Here is a 22,090-nt window from a genome sequence, read left to right as displayed (position 1 = left end):
AGATAATCGGCCTTCCTGGGTTGCCAGCTTTGTGTAGTTTGGGAAGCATGTAGAATGTTCCAACCTTGGGGTTCTCCGGTATCAAGTCCAGAAGTTTTGTGGAGCCCACAGACATACTTTTGATGACCCTTCTCAATTTCCTCACATATTTCTGAGTCGGGTCTTGATTCAGTTTGGTGTAGTATCTGGTGTCCGTCAGCTGTCTGTCTGCTTCTTTCTTGTAGTCCAATGTATTCATGAGGACTATAGCACCACCCTTATCTACAGGCTTAATGGTGATTTCCTTGTTGCTCTTAAGTGCATGAATGGCCCTTCTTTCCTGCATATTGATATTAAATGTTTGCACCGCATAAATAAGGCCCTTGTGGACATACAAACTTTAAGAAATACACTTACAGAGGACGTGAACCTGGAAATGCAACACTTTTATACAACACTACGATGCTGCCTTATTCAGAACAAGGAAAAGAAACTCCAGAGACTTCGACTCAAAGCAGGCCTGTACCCAAACACGGATCAGGAGCACCCCGAGTCTGGCAGGAGAGAACAGAACCACCAACGGGACACGGACAAAGGTAAAGTCAGCTGTGTTATCAATCTGTCATCTCACAACCCCAGTAAGGTGGAGCTCAGTGTCCTCTCCAGGGGACTTCTTTCATTCTGTTCCACTAAAACGCTTGACAAAACAGAACTTTGCAGTGACATGGAGGAATATTTCAGAAGACTAAGACTGAAAGAATTCTTTCATGATAAAGAGGACACAGGACTTTCAAGCACGCAAACTCAGGAGAAACTTGGCGCCAAAAAGAAGTCTGATTGGACGCCCCCTCCTGGCCGGAATCCCACTTTGGACAAATACATAGACTCCTTTAGACATGCGGTGCAATCCACTATACTGGACAAGCATGGAAGTGAAACATTTAATATCAATATGCAGGAAAGAAGAGCCATTCATGCACTTAAGAGCAACAAGGAAATCACCATTAAGCCTTCAGATAAGGGTGGTGCTATAGTCCTCATGAATACATCGGACTACAAGAAAGAAGCAGACAGACAGCTGACGGACACCAGATACTACACCAAACTGAATCAAGACCCGACTCAGAAATATGTGAGGAAATTGAGAAGGGTCATCAGAAGCCTGTCTGTGGGCTCCACAGGTTGGAACATTCTATATGCTTCCCAAACTACACAAAGCTGGCAACCCAGGAAGGCCGATTATCTCAGGTGTGGGTACCCTCACTGAAGGAATCTCAGGATGGGTAGAAGGAATCCTCAAACCACTGGTGAGAAACACAACCAGCTACCTGCAAGACACTACGGACCTACTGAACAAACTGTCAACCGTAGGTCCCCTCCCCAATGGCACCATCCTGGCCACTATGGATGTGGAATCCTTGCATTCCAACATTCCACACGAGGATGGACTGACTGCCTGCCAGGCGCACCTTGAGGCCAATGGGGTCGCCTCTGATGCAGTGCTACAACTCACAAGATTCATTCTCACACACAATTATTTCTCCTTTGGCAAAGAGATATTCCTGCAACTCACCGGGACTGCCATGGACAGTAAAATGCCACCGCAATATGCCAACCTTTTTATGGCAAAACTGGAGAGTGACTTTCTGGCCTCCTGCCCCAGCAAACCATTGGCCTACTTCCGCTACATTGATGGCATCTTAATCATCTGGACCAACACCAAACAAGAACTAATAAAATTCCATGAAAGATTCAATGCATTCCACCCCACCATAAACCTCACATTAAGCTACTCGCATACAGAAATCAACTTTTTGGACACCACCATAAAGATTTTAAACAACTCAATACAGACATCCCTATACCGAAAACCAATTGATCGGCCTACATACCTCAGATGGGACAGTTTCCATCCTAAACACATCAAAAAGTCTATTGTCTACAGCCAGGCCATCAGATACAACCAGATCTGCTCCAACCCAACAGACAGAGAGGAACATCTATACCATCTTAAAAGAACATTTATAAATCAGGGCTACCATCCCACCTCAATTGATGACCAAATCAACAGAGCCACCAGGATACCGAGGAATCAACTACTCCAATACAAGGAGAAGGAAAGAAACAATCGTGTGCCTCTAGTAGTGACCTACAATCCGCAACTAGAGGTACTAAGGAAAACTGCAAGAAAACTCCACCATACCCTGCACAAGGATGACCGTCTGAAAACCATATTCCCGGACCCTCCGCTTCTGTGTTACAGGCAACCTCCTAACGTGAGGAGCTTTATAATCAGGAGTGCATTACCCTCTGACACACAAAAAGGAACTTATCCCTGTAATGTAAGGAGCTGTAAGACTTGCTCACATATACTGACTGCGGACAGGATACGGATCCCCAACACACAGCAGGACTATAAGATCCCAGGGACATTTACATGTTCCTCGTCCAATGTTGTGTACCTGATCATGTGCAGTAAATGTCCTGTTGGGGGTCTTTATGTTGGAGAAACAGGACAGAAACTGAAAGCAAGGATGAGATCTCATCGCCACACGATTAAAGACAGAAAAAGAAAATTGCCTGTCGCCGAGCACTTCTCTAACCATGGACATGACATAGGAGATATGAGAGTTTTGATATTGAAGGGTGGTTTCAAGTCACAAAACCACTGAAGAATTTGGGAATATAAATTGATAACAACCTTTGACACGCTGAATACTGGGTTAAATTATTCCCCAGGATTTATGCGTGAATGGGAAGTGTGAGACATTTATTATACAGATAAGACCCCCATCAACAGTAATTCAGGGACCATAAACTTTCACTCCCTTATCAGTGTTTAGCTAAAAATGTCTGTGTACCTCTTGTAGCATTTCTAGCCTGCCCGACCTTCCCCCCCCAACAGTAATTTAGGGACCATTAAACTTTCACTCCGCTATCAGTGCCTAGACAAAAAAGTTTGTTTGCTGTTGCAGAATTCCTTTTAAGTGCCAACCAATCACATCCATATCTGTGCCTTGTCATAAGTATGTATGTTATAAGTATGTATAAATATCCATGCCTCTTCAGATCCAATCCATAAGCCTGAAGAAGAACCCTGCGTTGGTTCGCAAGCTTACTATTATTACATCATGTATTTTTGTTAGCCATTAAAAGGTATCATATCCACAAGATTACGTGGTTTCTCTTGCTGAGAACAATCACATTTTGGAATATGGTGTACAGGGTAATACCACATGTCATAGCTACAACATGACCGGAAACTGCTGCCAGTCTTCCAATGTGCCTAGATATCAACTCAGCTAGGCTATGTATGTTAATGAACTACCGTAGTTATTACCGTATATGGACATATAGGCTGGTTGATATACTGTATACTGCCTAACCTAACTCGTATATGTGCTGTAGTACAGCAAGTGTGTTGTGCCATGCACTGCTCGTGCGGGTGCCCAATCCTGGATCAGGACCCGTTGGGGAATTCACCTGTTCCTCTGTGAGCCAGTCCAGACCTGGCAATGGAGCTGGAACTAGTGGTCTGATGTTATAGCCCATTTGTGCTAAGGAACAGTGAATTGTGTGTTCAGACATGTTAGTTGGAGCACCAGTGTTGTATTCCTCTGCTCCTGACTGTGCAGCCGCTGTTCATCAGAACGATTCCTGACATCCTCCTCTGACACCTTTTTGGTGATGAGTTGTTTCCATCCCCAGGATCCCGTCACTGGATGTTTTTCCTCAATCACACCATTCTCTGTATACTCTCCACGCCATTACATGAGAAAACCATACATGGTTGGCAGTGAAATCCCAGACCCCACTAGTCTAGCACTGATGACCCGGCCTCGTTGGAAGTCACTCAGTTCGCTGGATTTTCCCATCTAATGTGGATTCACACTGAAACTGATCCACGGAAAACTGGTCAGCTGATCTTATGCTGCACTCCGGGGTCATGGGGATAATTTCCATACAGGGAAGCTCCGAACATAAAGTGCCGGGGGTCTAATAAAGTGTCCATTCAGTGTAGTTATATGTGCGGTCCTTCATTGTTAGTAATGTATAGGTTTTAGGAAATCTCAAAATAAGTCATCATATACCAAATCATGATAGAAGCCATTATAGTGGAGGAACATTGAGTGCCTACAGGCCAGTAATATGTACCCATAAGGACTCCGTGTGCCACAGCAATGATGAGTACATGGATCCTTATATGGACAACCCCGACACTGCGACATAGTCATGTCATATTACAGAAAACATCCCAGTTTACTCTACGAGCAGCTTACCTCTTCTATCAGGACATTTTATAAGGGAGTGATTCAATAATGAGAACTGCAATAAAACAGGATAAACAGTGAGAGATTAGTAAGGTGAATGTAGCCCCATCACAGCAGTAACATGATGCTTCTAGACCCCAAAGCAAAATCTATGAGAAAGGGAAATATCCCAACAACTCCAGAGGAATCGTACATATAAAGAGAATTTTATTGTAGCATATCCAAGGAGCCATACAAAGATCTACATAACACAGAATAACAGTAATTCTTTTTATGGCTTTTAAAAGGGTTGTCCAGTTGTACATTATTGATGGCCACCTGGGACCCTTGCTGATCAGCTGCAAGCTGGGCTTTTGTGCTCATGCACTGAGCTGATTTCTGCAGAAAGCAGACAGCTCTGTTCCCACTGCAGTGGCCAGACTTGCTATTGCAGGCCAAGTTCTTATTTACTTTAATGCCTGTAATACCAATCCTGGCCACTGCAGTGAGAAAAGAGCTGTATACTTCCTGCAGAGATCAGCTCAGTGCATGGGCACATCAGCCCGGCTCACAGCAGATCAGCGAGGGTCCCAGGCAGTGGACGCTCGCCAATCTACTATTGATGGCCTGTCCTAAGAATAGGCCATCAGTAATGTACAACTAGACAACTCCTTTAATTCCTTGAATATGCGACAATAAAGTAATTTTTTAAACTACGAGTTGCTGGGGTATTTTTCCTTTTTCAGAAGTTTTGCAGTGGTCTTCGGTTTCTGTGGAGTGGAGGAAATTCATGCAGGTAGGTGAGCTGACTTTGGTCTTGACATCTGTTCCAATACCCCCCACCTACTGTATGCCATTTATCGTTCCAGAGTCATATATGGCAGAGGGGCTTTGGGCCCGGGTGTAACTACTACCTCTGCATCTCCAATAGCTGCACACCTAATTCCCCAAATCAATTAAAAATCCATAGAAAATATTAAAGAAACTATACAAATTATTTACTCAAATTAAAGTGTTTTGTACAGCTAACAATATAAAAACCCTCTGCTGCCATCTGTTGGCCAGATTCTCTTAAAGCACATAATGAAAATGAGCATTATCTAATGAAACATTATGCACTGCCATCTGGTGGCCAAATTATTGTATGAATGGTTGCAATGTTAAGGGAACTTTGGAAAATATAAATTAGTTGACCAAGATTAAAAAAATATGGCTGCCGTCTTCCAACAAAGGCAGCACTGCTGTCCGCAGGTTATGTGAGGTATTGCAGCTTGGCCAGATTCACTACAATACAGCTGAACTGCAATACTAGACACAACCCATGGCTGTTTCTGGAATTAAGAAGCCATGTTTGTCTAATACTGGACACTTCATTTAAACACGGGCAGCCTGATGATGAAACATTCTGTACTTCCACTTGGTGGCCAGATTATTTTAACCCCTTCTGCCATAGAACATATATTTACATCCCAGGTGCGTAGAGTTAATATGACGCTGAGCCTGCTTCATACCCTACCAGTGTTGGCACTCAGCAGCAACAGCTGCAATCGGCAGTCATGCCAATCGTGGTTGGTAACCTTTTAAATGCTGCTGTCAATTCTGACAGTGGTATTTAATGCAACGATTGGCCTTTGGCAGTCCCAAACAGCCCCTCTGCGATGAGATTGTGAGATGCTGCTAATCTGTTATGGCCGCGTGGGGCCTTCTGAAAGCTCTGCCTGTGGCCTGTTTTAATAGAATGCCTGTCAAAGTATAGTACAATGCAATGCTATAGTATTGCAGTATACTGTATAAGCAATCAAAGAATTGAAAGTTCAAGTACCCTATGGGGCCTTAAAAAAAAAAGAGTAAAAACAAGTGAAAAAAAAGCTCTTTACAGTTGTGAAAAATAAAGGATATTAAAAGATTAAAGAAAAAAACCTGTTCCTGAATTTATATTTAAATATAAAAATAAAGAAAACCCTCAACACGTATGTGGTATCTGTAAAAGTCCGATCTGTTAAAATGATGCGTTATTTTTCTCATATGGTGAACATTGTCAGGAAAAAAAAATAAACACCAGAATTGTACTTTTCGGGTCACCCCATCTCCAAGAAAAAATGTCATGAAAAGCAAAGAAAAAGTTTTATGTTCTCCAAAATGGGAGCAATAGAAACCACAGGTCATCCCACAAAAAATGAGCCATCACAGCTATATCGGCAAAAGGATAAAATTGTTATGGTGGTCAGAGTATGATGGCAGAGAGCTTTTTTTCACACATATCTTTTTAAAGTAGTACAACAACAAAAAGCTATGTAAATTTGGTATCATCACAATTGCACTGCCCCACAGAAAAAAAGTTATCCAGTCATTTATGCTGTAAAAACAAGATTCCTCTAAAGATCGCGGAATTGCTTTTTTCCATCTCACGACACTTAAAATGTTTCAGTACACTTAGTAGCAGTAAAAGACAACTTGTACGATAAATAGGAAGCCATCAGTCAGCTACGTCAACAGAAAGATTAAACATTTATCAGCTAATGGAGAGGAAAAAGCAAAAATGAATAAACAAAAAATGGCCATGTCCTTAAGGGGTTAAACACTTTATATAAATGCACTTCTAATATACTCTGTGCTGCCATCTTTTGCAAAGGTTGCTGAAATGTGTTAATGTTCCGGTTTTACCTACAGTGAAAGAGAAGGAGCGTACTTTTTGGCATGAATATATGTAGCAAGATGCAGAACTGCCACTCCAGAATGCAGGCCCAGGGCGAACAGCAGATCAGCTGACTTTACTGGCGGAAGCCGCGGTTAGCTACACGTCTACCCTGCAGCACTTGAAATGTAGTATTAAACGGTGGCCGCTCTCTGTTCTGGGTCATAGAGGTAGGGTGCGGGGTGTGTGGGGGGTTAAGATAAGTATTCACAGAATCTAGTTTTTTATCTAAATAGTCCCGATAATTATGTGCTGACTACCCCTTTAATATATCTTTATAGGAACCAGAGCTACAGTATATACTGTACTGCCACAGAGCTCACAATCCCTTACATAACCCCTTAGTGATGGCCAAATAGTCTTTTTACATCCTGCCACTGGCAGGACGTGCATGGAGGGGGATAGCACCTCTATCTCCCTCCATACAGTGCGGGCATCAGCTGTTTATTACAGCTGACACCTGTGGGCAATAGCTGCAATCGGCCGCGCGGCATTTAAATCCCCCGACCGATGTTCGGGGGTCCCCCTCGCGGTGAGAGCGGGGGAGCCGTGCAGTTGTCATGGCAGCTGGGGGCCTTCTGAAAGGCCCCATGGCTGCCTTGGCAGACTGCCTATCAAGCCGTCCCCGTGGGGTGGCTTGGTAGGCTGCCTGTCAGAATGCAGTATGATGTAATGCTATGGCATTACATCATACTGCAGGGGCGATCAAAGCATCGCTGTTTCTGGTCCCCCTGGGGACTAAAAGAAAGTGTAAAAATCAAAACAATAAAGTTTTATTAATAATTAGAAAAAAGGAATAAAAGTAAAAAAACAAAAACAAAACCTTTTGCCATATTTGCAATAAAAAAATCTAAATAATAAAGCAAAAATACGTGTTTGGTATCGCTGCGTCCGTAAAAGTCTGATCTATCAAAGCTATGCATTATTTACCCTGCACGGTGAACGTCGTCCGAAGGAAAAAAAACGCCAGAAATGAGCTTTTTTTGGTCACCCTATCTCCAAGAAAAAATCTAATCAAAAGCAATCAAAAAGTTATTTGTATTCAAAAATTGTACCATCGAAAACAACAGGACGTAGTGCACAAAATGAGCCCTCACATAACTATGTCGACAGAAAAATAAAAAAAGTTATTGTGTGCAGAAAATGGAGGCAAAAAATAATTTAAAAAAATTAAATATCTTTAAAAAAAAATACAAGTAGTACAGAAAAAAAAACTATATGAGTTTGGTATTGTAGTAATCGTACTGACCCATAGAATAAAGTTATCAGGTCATTTTTGTTGCAGTTTGTGCGCGGTGGAAACAGGATGCACCGAAAGATGGCGGAATGCCGTTTTTTTTCCATTTCTCTCCATTTTTAAAAAGTTTTTCAGTACATTATAAGGTACATGAAATAGCACCATTGAAAAATACAACTCTTCCCGCAAAAAACAAGCCCTCATACAGCGACATCGATGGATAAATAAAGAAGTTACAATTTTTTAAAAGGAAGGAGGAAAAAAACGAAAATGCAAAAAAGCTCCGTCACTAGGGGGATAATAATGGTTAAAGGATACAATTCCCTTTTCATGTTGCCAGCACCAGGGGGAGCTCATGAGCGTACTGTATTATTATTGAGTTCTATGTATAATTGTATACAGCAAGCTCATGAGCTCCATCTAGTGGTTGAATTGTATCACTACATCTATGTCTTTCTAAAGAATTTGGAGCTCTGTATCAGTGAGAGCAGTGATTCCTATAAAGATATGTTTAAAAAATGAATCTGCACGGTATTTTAAAGAGACACAGAAAACAAAGAGTATTATTGTCTTAAAGAAAAATATATAGGCCTAGGTTTACCTTAAAACACAGGTGATGATCTCTGTCCGCACTCTCCAGGTAATATTCCTGCAACATACAGAAAGAGTCACGGATTAGCCAATAAGCCAGCAGTTATGTACCCGGTCCTATGTGAGATAAACACATCTGTCTCCTACCCTCCTAGTTTGCTACTGTGTATCAGTCTACAGTCCTTGCTGTTTAACACTTTCCCGACAGCCATAGAGCTATATACATCCTAACTGTACATACGCAGTTGGGACGTATATAGACCTCCACAGCAATGGCCGACACCTGACCACAACAGCCAAGACTGGGGATAAATAAGATTATGACCCTTTTTAATGTCAGTGTCAATTCAGACACTATCATTTAAATATTCTAGTAGATGAGAATGTAAATGTCTTGAATGACTCCTACATGATAAGACCGTGCGAATGCTCTCCCTCAGGCCTTCCATGATTGCTCGCCTTTTAACATATGCCTGTGGCAGGTTTTGAATAGGAAGCCTGTTAATATGCAAAATAATACAATACCATATTATTATATTCTATTGCATAAGTGAGCAAACAATCACAAGTTCAAGATCCCTATAGGGACTAAAAAAAAAGAGGTAAAACAACGACTTTTTGATTATTACAAAGAACAAAATAAAAAGTTTATAAAAAAAACACTTTCTAACTTTTCTATCAGAAAAAGTTAATTAAAAAAATTAAAAAATCCATAAAGGCCAAGGTTATTAAAAAGTAATGGCAGAACTGCGCTTTTTTGATCACCCCCATTTCCAAGAAAAAGATTAATAAAAAGCAATCAAAAAATTTGTATGTACCCCAAAATGGTACCAACGTAAACCACAGGTCGCTTTGCAAGAAACAAGTCCTCACGTAGCCACATCGACATAAAAATATAAAAGCTATGGGGGACCAAAATTAGCTACAGAGAACAATTTAAAAACATATATTTTTTAATTAGTACTACATAAAAAAAAATTAGATATATATGGAATCGCTGCAATCATCCCACAGAATAAAGATAACATGTCATTTTTAATGCACCTGGAAACTTTTAAAAGTTTCCAATACGTTATGTGGCATGTTAAATGGCATCATTGCAGAATACAACTTGTCCCACAAATAACAAGCCCTCATACGGCTGTTACTGGAAAAAGAAAAAAAAAGTTTGGATTTTTCGAGAGTGGGAATACCAGAACTGCAGAATGTGATGTAGACACAAGCACATCAATAAGCCTTGGTCATGAGAGGGTTAAAAGGTGTTGTCTCACCAAAAACATTTATCACCCATCTACAGGATAGATGCTAGGGTTTCCGTCTGTTGGGACCCCCGGGGATCATGAAAACGGTGCACCCAGACTCCTCCTAGTAAATGGACCGGTGAGGTGCTGTGACCACCACTCCCTTCACTTCTATAAAATCGATAAAGATAGACAAGTGCTGCGTTTGGCTATCTCCACTGACAGTGAATGGATCACTGTGTACTGAGGAGCACCCTTAGTACACAGACAGAGGGTGCACCGTTCTTGTGATTTTTAGGGGTCCAAGTGGTTGGACCTCCAGCGATCATACATCTATCACCAATCCTGTGGATAAGTGCTAAATGTCTTTGGTGTTAAAACCCCTGTAACTCACAAACTATTGTCCATACTGGATATAATTGTAGCAAATCATCAGCTGTGAGAAATATTGAGTCTTGTGGGCTTTTCGCTCATCTAGATCACACATGCCAAACGGGCCATACATTAGACCCTATAGAAGCTATCCAGGCAGCACCTGCGGTATGCACAGGCATCTGAGTGGAAGCCGCTGCTCCGACCCCTGTGTAGTGGTCGGCGCTCGTAATTACAAGCCCAGTCCTCAGTGATTTCAATGGGACCCCAGGCTGCAATTACAAGCACAACGCCCATTGATTTCAATTAGAGCTGTGCTTGCATTTACGAATGTCGACCGCTACACATGGGGGGCCAAAACAGCGGCTTCCACTTGCACCTCGATGCATCCTGGGAAGGCTGCCTGGTTAATCCCGTTAAAGAAATTCTACTCACTCCGGTCTGGCAATGCAGTGCAGAGTCTGTAACCGCTCACTTCGCCTGACCACTGATGTCTGCACCAAGGTCAGCAGTCTCAGACTCAGCAGGAGCTGCCACGGGATCGGAGCTGTAGGTGGGGTGAGTGTACAGCCTGTTGGGATGCAGCCGGGCCAGAGGCCACTAGAGGGGTTGTTGTGGGCATCTAGCCAGGCAGCATCCCTGGGACTACTATGGGGGTCACTATTACTGCTGGGGCCACTATAGGGTTAACTATTAGGGGCTCATTCACACAGGCGTAAGCTTTTTTTGGGCACTCTGACGTATTTTTATGTGCGCAAATACATGAAAAAATTAATGCAGACAGGCTGATTGACATGGCGTATAAATACGCACTGAATACACAGGTTACCTTTATATTTGCTGCATATTTGCGCCTATCCATTCAGTTCAAGGGCCGATAGCGGTGTGTAATATGTACTAAAAGAGGTCATGCCACATATTTATTCATGCAACTGCATTAAAAAATACGCTTATGTGAGATCAATAGGTTCTATTCACTGCGCATGTAATACACTACATAAATACACTCATGGGAACGAGCCCTTACCATACAATTACAATCAGTCATTTGTAGGCAACCACAAGGTTGATGTGGTCCTTGGTGAAAATGAGTTTGACACCCCTGGTATAGATTTTAGACAAGAATGCTTCCATTCACTTACAGCAAGCAAAAATTTTTAAGATGCTGAAGAAATGAACCACAAAGTATATTGGAAAGCTGCAGAACTTTTGATTTAATCATTTTGATACAATGATTAAAGAGCAGTCGGCTGCTTGAGGTTTTCTTATTTGATTGCGGTAACATTAAATCCGTGTTCTTTACCATGCGGCTCTCCAGTGGTCACCACTACAGCTTGCAGTATGCTGAGAGTTGTAGTTTGGCCACAACTGGAGAGCCGCATGTTAAAGTCCAGTGCTTTGACACCATGTATGGACCAGTATGAGGTGAGTGTTACCCTTCCGTGTTCTTTCACGATGGCCTTCTTTTCTGGGATGCACTTTCCATCTTGCTTCCTACAAGACGTCACAGTCGGCACCAGAGGACAAGGACTTGCGTATCTCACAGTCATGGTGTCTGAGTGGTGTTGGATTTCTTGCACAGACACCTGCAGTAATTCTTCAATGTCTTTTGGAGAGAAAATGGTTCTGTTACATACATGATCTGAGAATATACTATGGATACACATATGTAAATACAATGTAACCATCTTTATACATGTGCTGTGCCTGAGGCATTGCTAGTCTCTGATACAACCTGTCTGTTAGCAGCTGCCACTAGAGGGAGCTAAATGCATATGTATTTGTACTGCAACCATACACTTTAATGATGGCCTTATCACTTAATATGCAGGGAGCTCCCCCTGGTGGTGTCTACGGCCGGCCAAAATTTTTATAGGCTGCCATAAGAGTTAGGCTGCCATTAGTGATATTTTCTTGATAATGTGAACAGTGGGAAAAAAACAGTAGGACCTGCTCCTTATTAAGTCCTTAGAAACAAATTACAGATTGTCACTGTGATATTTAAAGTGCTTTAGCTGCTTCTTGGCAACAGGCTACAAATCTTCATTCTTCTAGAAACAGTACATGCAGAGAAAGTGCTAGTCTGATGTCTGTTGCTGTGGAGCAACCAAGGTCATATTAACTATCGGAAGAACAGTAGTATAATTTGTTACTAAGGAGCAACTGAGATTATTTTAATTAGCATGTAGCAATGCTCAATGACAGTAGACTTAAACCTAAACTGAGTCACCTTACAAAGACTGTAGGTACATATTACTTACAGGGTTCTGGATGCTTCTGGAAAGGACATTCCTTCTTCCGTTTGCTGTCAGGATATGTGTAAAACGCCTGTGGAAGAAGGAACAAGTTCAGTTCACAGAGCAGATTACATAAAGGCATTTGCATATCAAAATCTCTCTTTCAACTATTGTGAGATAATTGGCAAATAAGTGCCCTCCCTGTGAACGCCTACAGATAAGTTCAGGTGCATTCTGTTTTACTTAAGTTGCCAGTGCCCACCAAAACAATGGCCATCCATCAATCTCTATGGGCACTTTTTTGGGCAGCTCAGGGAAACCATGCATTGTAGATCTGTTATGTCCATTCTGAACGTTCACACAGCATGCCCAGCACAGAAGCAAGATAGTGTTCACATGGGACAAATAAACTCCAGAAAATCCCACATAAAACACTAAACCACCACCAAACACAAACAAGGTAAAATATGGGGGAATCAAGCCCTACCAACCAAAGGGAGAAAATACCGCTACCTAAAGTGGAACGATGGTCCTGACAAGGATGCCCCCCCCCCCATCCCGAGCCTAGGCCAATTATACTGACCCTTGGTAGCTACAGGAAATGTCAATAACCAAGTGGTAACAACTAATGGCAGCAGGAGCAATAGTAGGAACACCACTAAGATAATAATCACTACATCAACTACTTAGCTTAATACGGACTTCAGCACAAAGGTAAAAAGGACTAGACCAACTTCACCCCCAAGAGAGATTACTAATAAGCAACTAGTGAGAGCAGGTTGAAATATATAACCCACTTTTACTGACCACTACAGTACAGAATTATTCCACCCCTGAATAGATTCAATCATAAGAGCACACATTTACAAATCTTGTGTTGTCTCAAGCACACCTGATGTAACTAATCAAGGGTTTCATCAGTTGCACCAGGTGTGATTGAGATAAAAGATCAAATACCAGACTGGGGAGGGCTTTTTTGACTGTTTGATTACATGTTAGAAATGTGTCTAAATTAAGACAGCGCTCTAAAGAGTAATGAGAAGAGATTATTGCTTTGTACAAACAAGGAAAACGATACATAAAGATAAAGGCGCTAAATGTTCTTAGAGATACAGCTAAAAGCCATTCACAAGTTCAAAGTTAAAGGAACACTGGCTGCACTACCTGTATGTGGCAGAAAGAAGAAGCAGTCATCTGAGGAAGCAGGTGGTCAGGAACACTGTTGAAGCTGCTGTCTGGTGATGCATTACGTCTGCAGGAGGTCACAACAGCAAAAGGGGCTCCACTAAGTACTAAGGACGCTTGTCATGAAGGGGGGGGGTAACTGAAACTGTAGAAGTCAGTAAAAGTGGCATTTTGTGGTGAATTTTGAGAAACTGCGTCTTATATTAGTTGTTCTTATTTGATGGTTTTGATTTTTTTGGCAAATTTGGCAAATAAATCTAATTTGCAGTCATTTTGATTGTAACTCAAAATTATTGCAACTTAAAGGGCTCTCTAATTACCCGCTATGCGGAGCCTGGTGGTGGGGGAGGGGCTGCATGCTGTGCCAGGTGTAACAGGACAAGGAAGAAAGTTGGAAGGAAGCATAACATTATAAATTACACTTACCTCAATACATAAACAAGGTAGTAAATTCTCGTATGACAGAGAAGCATTCTGGGAGGATGTGATCTGCAGGGCAAAAGGTAAGATCGTGAATATACAGTTTCTAATACAATATAATTGTGCCAAAAAATTCTCCTTTGTTCATTCATGCAATTCCCTGCACCCCCTGCTGGTTCAGTGTATGTATGTTGCATAACTTGCTATAACATATGGTGGGGACTTTTACAGTTCACATCAGGTGTGGAAATCTTATTTCATACAACATTGCCTGCATTATAAAACCTGAACTTAGTTTTAAGGGCTGATTCTGCAACCACAATGCTGATGGTTTCCAAGTATCAGTCAGCAAGATCATAAGGCCCCTTCTACATGGGCCATTCAGATCCTCGTTGGATTGTGGGAATGTGTTCAGTGTAAATGCTGGCAGTAAAGAACGATAGTTCGTTCATTGTTTAATTTCTGCCGGCACAAAAATCAAATAACGATTGGCCTGTGTAAACAGGCGGTCACTCATCTACGAACGACTCCCTGTTTACTGTGAATGGAGGCAGGTGGCCAGAACAATCCCCAGCCCACACCGTCTCCATTCACTGTAAAAGTACAGCAGTGAATATTGCCGGGATGACCATTGGTCGCAAAGTGTAAAAGGGCCCTTAATGGTGCTCTAGAATGGCTGATAGGACATGATGTAACAGAAAAGATTGCAGCTCTTTTAAGTAAAGTCCCTTTAACATGGGCCAATGACTGTTCAAATGACTGTCAATCAATGTGATGACCCACCCTGAGGATAACTCATCATTAGTAAACGTTCTGGAAACCCCTGTTAATAAGTTTTATTAGGGCATATGAACGTCGGAGTGGGGCCTCGTACTCGGGACCCCCATCTATGAACCAGAACAGAGCTGCTCATAAGAACAACTCCCATTTTCCATCATCCTGGTATGACAGGATGGCCATTCATGTGAATGGGCGTCCTGTAATACTACATTTTCCCTGCAGCAGAGTGGAGCCTGGGAGCCTTGGGCCTTGTATTCTGGAGGGTAGGGGGTTGTGCATTTTGGCAAAACCCCTTTAGGTTGTAAAGTATTGAGGGTGAGGTATTAAAGAAGCCTTAGGTTGTCTTACCAGCTTCTTGCCGCTGGTTTCCAGGTCTTCGCAGATATTAGCCTGATAGCACAGCCGCACATACACATCGGGGCCTTTGGGTACAGAGATCTCAATTTTCTTTTCCTCTGCTATGTGATCATATTGGAAATCTGGTTCTTTTGTGGGACAGAGGAACATTGTGTTATTCTATAGGTATTTATAACATGCGGCCCAGAATATTTACCCCAAAATAAAAGTAATTCCTTATGTTGTCTTCTTCAGTCAAGATGTTAAAAAGTCTGTATCTTAGCCTAATCACTTTCTGGAGAGCTGAGTGACAACTAGTATGCCATACAGGTGCCATAATGGTTGTCAATCACTTCACATTATCCTTTTTTTATTAGAAGGATTCCCAGACAGAGTGTTCCCCAGTGATCGGATATGATCGACAAAGAAAGCCAGAAGGAAGTGATCTATTCCCCTGCAGCGCCACCACTGGTGAAGTAAAGCATTACATACTCACTACTAAAGCAATATGCTACCTGGGTAATATAGAGGTGTGCAGGATTCTCCAGAGCAAGACAGGTTATTTGTAGCCCCTCTCTGCTCTGGGTAATAGAGGAGGGTCCTCAGAGCCTCCCCCCCTTCTATAAAAGGGGTTATCTCAGAATCTCACCCTGAGACCCCACTGATCCTGAGAATGGGGGACCCAAGTCCTCCCTCTTCTTCCCTGTGGGTTTACTATAACTTCTGGGGGAGACTGAATGGAGCATTGATTGCGCATGCACAGCCACAACTCCATTCATTTCAATGAGGCTGCCAGAAACCGTCAAACGCTTGTACTCAGCTATCTCTAGCAGTCCCAGTGAATGAAATAGCACTGCGCATGTGTGACCGTCGGTGTATTCAACCTCACCCTCACTGTAGAAGGTGCAGTAAGCCCACAGTTAGGAGGGCGGGCATGGGACAGCTTTTCTCAAAATCGGTGGGGCTCTCAGCAATAAGACCCCCATGGATCATAAAGTTATTGTCTATTCAGAGGATAGGGTATAACTTTAGACTTTAGGATAATCCCTTTAACTCAGATGACTATAGATGAAATTACTGATGCTGTATGCATACTTCACAACATTACAATTGAAACAATTTTAAGCCCTTCCCCCAATTTGCCCCAGAATACTTATAAAATGCCTGAGAATGTCGACTTTTATGCAAATTGTCCCAAGCCTCGCTCCCTTTCATGCCTGTTTTGCAGGTTAATCCCACAAAAATAGGACATCTGTGCTATGCTGAATGAGATAGTTTGATAACCTTCAGCTATCGAATATATTTCCACAATGAAAATCGATGCATCTGACAGAGAATATGATGACAAGCACAGTTCCACTATAAATTGTATTAAAACGGTTGTAAAGACATAGAAAAATATACATAAAACATCTTGGTATATAATATGCAGGAGGACCCCATATAAATCACCAGACTTTTGCTCAAAACCTATTCTGGGAAAACACAGCTCTCTCTGCCTCTATCCCAGCAGGAAATCACAGCAGAATCTAAAGCACCAACCAACAGCTCAATTACAACGCTCCCAGCCAATCAGCTTTACAGACACAAAACCTTGCCTCCTATCAAATATGGCAGCCTTTAAACATTTCTTTCTTGGAAATTGTGTTTTTTTATTAACAGTGGGTTCTCCTGGTGGACTAATGATTGCCTGTCATATTGCACTTTATCATTTAGCTGTTTACAGTCCCTTTAGTGCTAATTTCTAAAATACATGAAACTTACTTGCATCTCGGTCACAAATGTAGTACATTTTACTAATGGACAAGTCATTATTTGGCACGGTGGTCAGTGTAACAGATAAATATTGTCCAGGTGTGACGGTCCAACAGTCATATCTTACTTCCCACTAGATAGAAAAGAAGAGAGATGTATGAGTTAATATATATTACATCTATATCCGTGATCAACAACTTGTGGCTTTCTTGCTGTTGCAGAACTACAACTCCCAGCAGCCCAGATACTGCCGGTCTGTATTATCACTTACCAAATCTCCTGTTTTAGCATTTTTCTTCTTTAAAATCCGGAATGAATGAAATGTGTTTTCATTTAATTCTAGACCCTGAACCATAAAACCTTTCAGTTTCGGGAGTCCTAAAATAAGAGACAAAAGCAGTGAATTAATCCCTTCCCGCATTCTGACATACATGAATATTAGGGCGATCACGTGAGCACGGAAAGATTGTTCACATGTTCATCAGCAAGAAGACAGCGTTAATTGACAGTAGAAAAGACCTGTAAATAATGTCAAAGGCGTGCGCCACTTTCAGGGGTGTCCTGAGAAATATGAATGGTGGGTTTATTTTACCTATTAATCGTTTTTATTGCAAATGTCCTTAGTTTTCAAGCCACTCCCACACCACACGGCAGCTTCCTGTCCCCTCTGCATGGCGCTCTCGCACAAAAGATGGCAGCCTATAGGGGGCATGTGACCAACACTTCTTCATGCTGCCCTCATTGAAACACAGCGCATTCTTTCCCCATGCCTAATAGCTGCACATACAAAGATGGCAGATGCACTGTGTTTCAATGGAGGCACCATAATGACGTATTAGTCACATGCCCCTCTATAGGTTGCCACTTTGTGAATGGGAATGCTGTCCAGAGCGGATAGCAAGCTAGCCAAACAGGGGGGCAGAGTTGCTTGAAACTAAGGTCATCGGTCATGGGACGCATTTGCATTCTCACACGTTTGTAAAGACATCCCTATAATAGCTGACCGATGCCTTCAACTTATGGTCTGTGCACCCCGAAATGCTGCAAAAAAAATCTACAACTTGTCCCACAATTTAAAAAAAGGCCCAAAATAGCTAAATAGTCGTTAAAAAAAAGTTATCACTGGCTGTGAAATTCAACTGCACTAATAGGACATAGAGACAAAGGCTGGTTTCCCACAGGGTGAAATCCCACCGGTAATCTTGCAGTTTGGCCACAGCGAAAAAACTGCGAGAATTCTGCCGGGAAAGCGCTGCTTCAAAACCCAAGGCACGTAGCCACGGGTTTTGGAGTGGCTTAGTCGCATGCTTTTCCATGGCAGCCAGCGCTCCCATAGAAGAGAGCGCAGCCGCAACAGAAAAAAAAATTGACATGCTGCGGCCAGGGAATCCGTACCGGCTTTGCCACAATGGATTGGCTGTCCCGTCTGGACGACATTTTTGACAAATCTCGTCCACATGGCTGGCTAACCCCAGGATTAGCAGTCGCAGGCGGATTTGCCGCAGTGAAATTCTGGACGGAATTTCCGCGGCATATCTGCCCTGTGTGAACCCATCCAAAGGGTTAAAAATTTAGCAATTCGTATGCAGTTGTATTTTTGTTATTTAGGAAATGAACACTAGGGGGCAGCATTCTTCTGACTGCATAAAACATATAATTACCCAGAAATGACATCATAGGTACAGGGTTATCTCTAGTAGAGAGTGCTGCCAAGAATGTTTTGATTTACCTGGGAAAGTTCTACAAATTCCATGAAATCTCATATAATACAAATACGGACATCCTGAGCGAGTCGTTTGCTCTACCCATGGAGCGCTAAGCACAAACCTAAAGCCATCATCAAATGTTAGCTTCAGCTTCTTATATTTTTACTAGTTAAAACCAAATATTTAAACTATTTTACATTTTTATCATGTTTTTATTTTTTGATCCTTCCTGTATTGTTGATGACTGCTGGGAGGTTTTCTCTACAGAACAGGAAGTGTTAGACCATTATTAGGCTCTGTGGTCAGTATAAGAACTGAGGATTTCAGGAATTTTTTTTAATATAGATTATGACATCGAAAATTTAAACAGAAAAAAAAAATCACCCAAAATTCTTAAAAAAATGTTTAACATAAAAACTTAATTTATACAAAAGGCCATTTTTTGACGACACATTCCCTTTAAATACCCAGTTACTGTCTAGAAACTCTCAGCATGCTGCTGTTGACGGACCTGTTATTATTCTTTGAGTGTGTAAAGTGTACTTGAGTTTTCAACAAGTTTTCTTCAATACCCCAGGTTCTTCTTTCCGCTCATTTGCCGTGTTTTACATCCTGTCTTATGTTTGTAAGTTCTGATTGTCAGGTGACCTTTTTGCATTTTTCTTCTATTTGCAATCGACTTTTATGCAGGGGGCATGTAGCAAGGCTAGCATTCTGCCAGTGGTTCCTTGTCCTGACTTCCTTACCTTGACTTCCCATGCTGCACTGTACAGTCTCTGGTCCAATCAGGGAAGCAGTATGTGAATGCCTGCCTCTCTGCTTTCCCAGGATGATTCGGGCACTCAGAGACGTTCTGACCAAGTGGTTAGTAAACCCACTATATTGTGTGTGTGTGTGTGTGTGTATGACATATACACATACAGACCACACACAAATAGTAACAGCATGAGAGGCAGAGACTGTAGAGATCATTATCACAGTGTCTGCAGATCTGTCAGTCTGCAGCCTGTAAGTAAAGGGTGGCCGCCTGTGAAGATAGACCCTGCCGCTGTTGCTACCGTATGGAAAGGTTTCTGTGTCCTTGTTACTATGAAAGCTTTGTACCCAACAAGAGACATTGGATTGCAAAGAAGCTGAAAGGGAGCCCCCTAGCAGCAGCCACTTCAGTGGTAGAGCAACAAAACTTTTAATGCCAGTATATTACAGAAATTATAAGATTAACTGAAGCTGGCAGATGAGCAGAAGTTGTCTGAAAATCACTGTCCCTTTAATATTATCTACTAAGTGGCTGCTTTCAGAGGTGGAACTTGAAGCTCCTAGACCCCAGTGCAAGATCTTTAACGGGGCCGCCATGTGTCATTGGAAACTGTGCCTGGCTGTTATATAGCTGTTGGTCATTGTAATTGGCTGTATTATGAGGGGACTTGGGCTTACAGCGTTGGAAGCACCATAAGGCCTTCGTAACACAGAGCATTTTCACACGGATTTTGGCAGGCAAAATTTCCCACATCGCGGTGTGGGAAAAAAAAATGCAGCATGTCCTGTGCATTGGTTTCAATTGGACTGGGAAAAATATTGCATGGCGTGTGAGGTGCATGAGATGCGATGTCCCCCATTGAAACGCCGAATGATCGCTATTTCCCTGAAGTGATGCAAGTTCCCGAGTGCAATATTGGGCTGAGTTTGACGGGCCGATATTGTGCTGGTCCGTGTGAAATTAGCCTTAGGGAGCACTATTATGGGGAAGCTGAGGCTCACAGTGCTGGAGGCACGGTAAGCCTTGGTCACACAGAGCATTTTCACATGGATTTTGACACGAAATCCACATCTATTCTGCACTGAAATGTGTCCCATTGTGTGATGGCAATATAAGCTGAGTATATAAGGTGAGTAATATAGATGAGTGTATAGACAGTATGCGTATATATTTGATTCCCACAAGATTACCTTGGTCTTAGGGATTAAACAGACAGGGGCATGCACTAATACGCTCTTTATGGCACATAGAAAGCTAGGGCAAGTCCTATCCTTTCTTGCGTGTACTATTAACGCGCAAGAATCCTGCTAGTGAAAATGAAACCATTGAAATCAATGGTTTCGTTCCATTTTGTGGCTGTGATTTTCACTGTGGTCTGAAGAGGCCCTTATCTGCTAAGCTCTTCACACTAATCAACACCTCTTATTGCAGAAAAAAAGAGCCCCCTGGAGAGAGTGCAGTCTTCCTTGGAGAGCGTGCCCTCATCCTTGGAGGCAGTGCCCTCATCCTTGGAGGCAGTGCCCTCATCCTTGGAGGCAGTGCCATCATCCATGGAGGGGGTGCCCTTATCCTTGGAGGGGGTACTGTCATCTTCGGAGGGGGTGCCCCCATCCTTGAAGAGCATGCCATCATCCTTGGAGGGGGTGCCATATCTGTCACCTGAACCTGGTCAGACTGGTTTCAGAGGAACCAGATCAAGATTGCACAAACTTTAAAGACCTTTGAACTGCCCAAGAACTAACAGACAGCTCTGCAAACAGTTCCAGGAACTGAGAACTTTATATGCGAGACAATAAAACTGTCACATTTGATGAGGGTAGCCTGCAGCTGACGTGCGCCATTTTCTCATCTACCGTCCAGAACACAAAGACTTTAGGATGCCTGTAAGTTGGAGGTTTCTGTAGGTTTCTCTATTTTAACTGTCTTACATTTATTTTATGTCATTTTATTTTGTCCTCTTTTTATCCTTTATTTGTAAGCACTGCATTTTTTATATTAAAGTCTAAATACTTTGTTAAATGTTGACTTTGTGGCTCTGACCCTAAAACTCGGGTGTTAACTCTTTGATTTCTGGCAGGCTCGGACTGACCCACAGTGGAATAGGTGTATCCCGAGTCAAACCCTACCCCTGCACATGCTGCACACAGACATTGCTCATATTGGGTAAAGAATCACAAAATATAGATCCGCGCCACCACACAGGAATCCGAAATAAGGGGGATTTTTACTCACCTGGTGCAAAGCGGGATCCCTCGTTTGTGGAAAGAACCCGCTTGCACCGATGATCCCCGTTAGCCTGTAGGACTAAAGATGTTTCTTCATGCAAGGTCCCCAACAATCCTTGATCCAAGGAGATGCAGCAGTAGGAAAAGCCCCAGTAGGTAATGAACCATATAATGGGGAAAATGCAGTATATGGAAAACAAGAAAAAAATCCTTCTGCGCTCTTTTTTGGGTTTGTTTGCAATCCAAATCAGGAACCAGGTCACCGCAATGTACAACAAAATGTATTTTTAATTGTACAGCATATATAAAATTATATCAATCTTG

General features: G+C 42.3%; 1 protein-coding gene across 1 annotated transcript in view; it reads right to left on the bottom strand.

Annotated features, from left to right (window-relative positions):
* IL17RE (interleukin 17 receptor E) overlaps nt 1–22,090 on the bottom strand; it is a 64,799-nt gene that overhangs the window by 12,481 nt on the left and 30,228 nt on the right. The window contains exons 4-11 of the mRNA XM_066596752.1: nt 17,350–17,456; nt 17,088–17,211; nt 15,336–15,472; nt 14,214–14,276; nt 12,627–12,693; nt 11,802–11,971; nt 8,763–8,810; nt 4,260–4,305 (exon numbers count right to left, since the gene is read on the bottom strand). Coding sequence (XP_066452849.1) covers nt 4,260–4,305; nt 8,763–8,810; nt 11,802–11,971; nt 12,627–12,693; nt 14,214–14,276; nt 15,336–15,472; nt 17,088–17,211; nt 17,350–17,456 — 762 coding nt within the window. The remainder of the gene's footprint in view (nt 1–4,259; nt 4,306–8,762; nt 8,811–11,801; nt 11,972–12,626; nt 12,694–14,213; nt 14,277–15,335; nt 15,473–17,087; nt 17,212–17,349; nt 17,457–22,090) is intronic.

Source organism: Eleutherodactylus coqui, chromosome 3 (assembly GCF_035609145.1).
Source record: "Eleutherodactylus coqui strain aEleCoq1 chromosome 3, aEleCoq1.hap1, whole genome shotgun sequence".
In the NCBI taxonomy this organism is placed as follows: Eukaryota; Metazoa; Chordata; class Amphibia; order Anura; family Eleutherodactylidae; genus Eleutherodactylus; species Eleutherodactylus coqui.
This window is presented reverse-complemented; position numbering and strand designations above follow the sequence as displayed.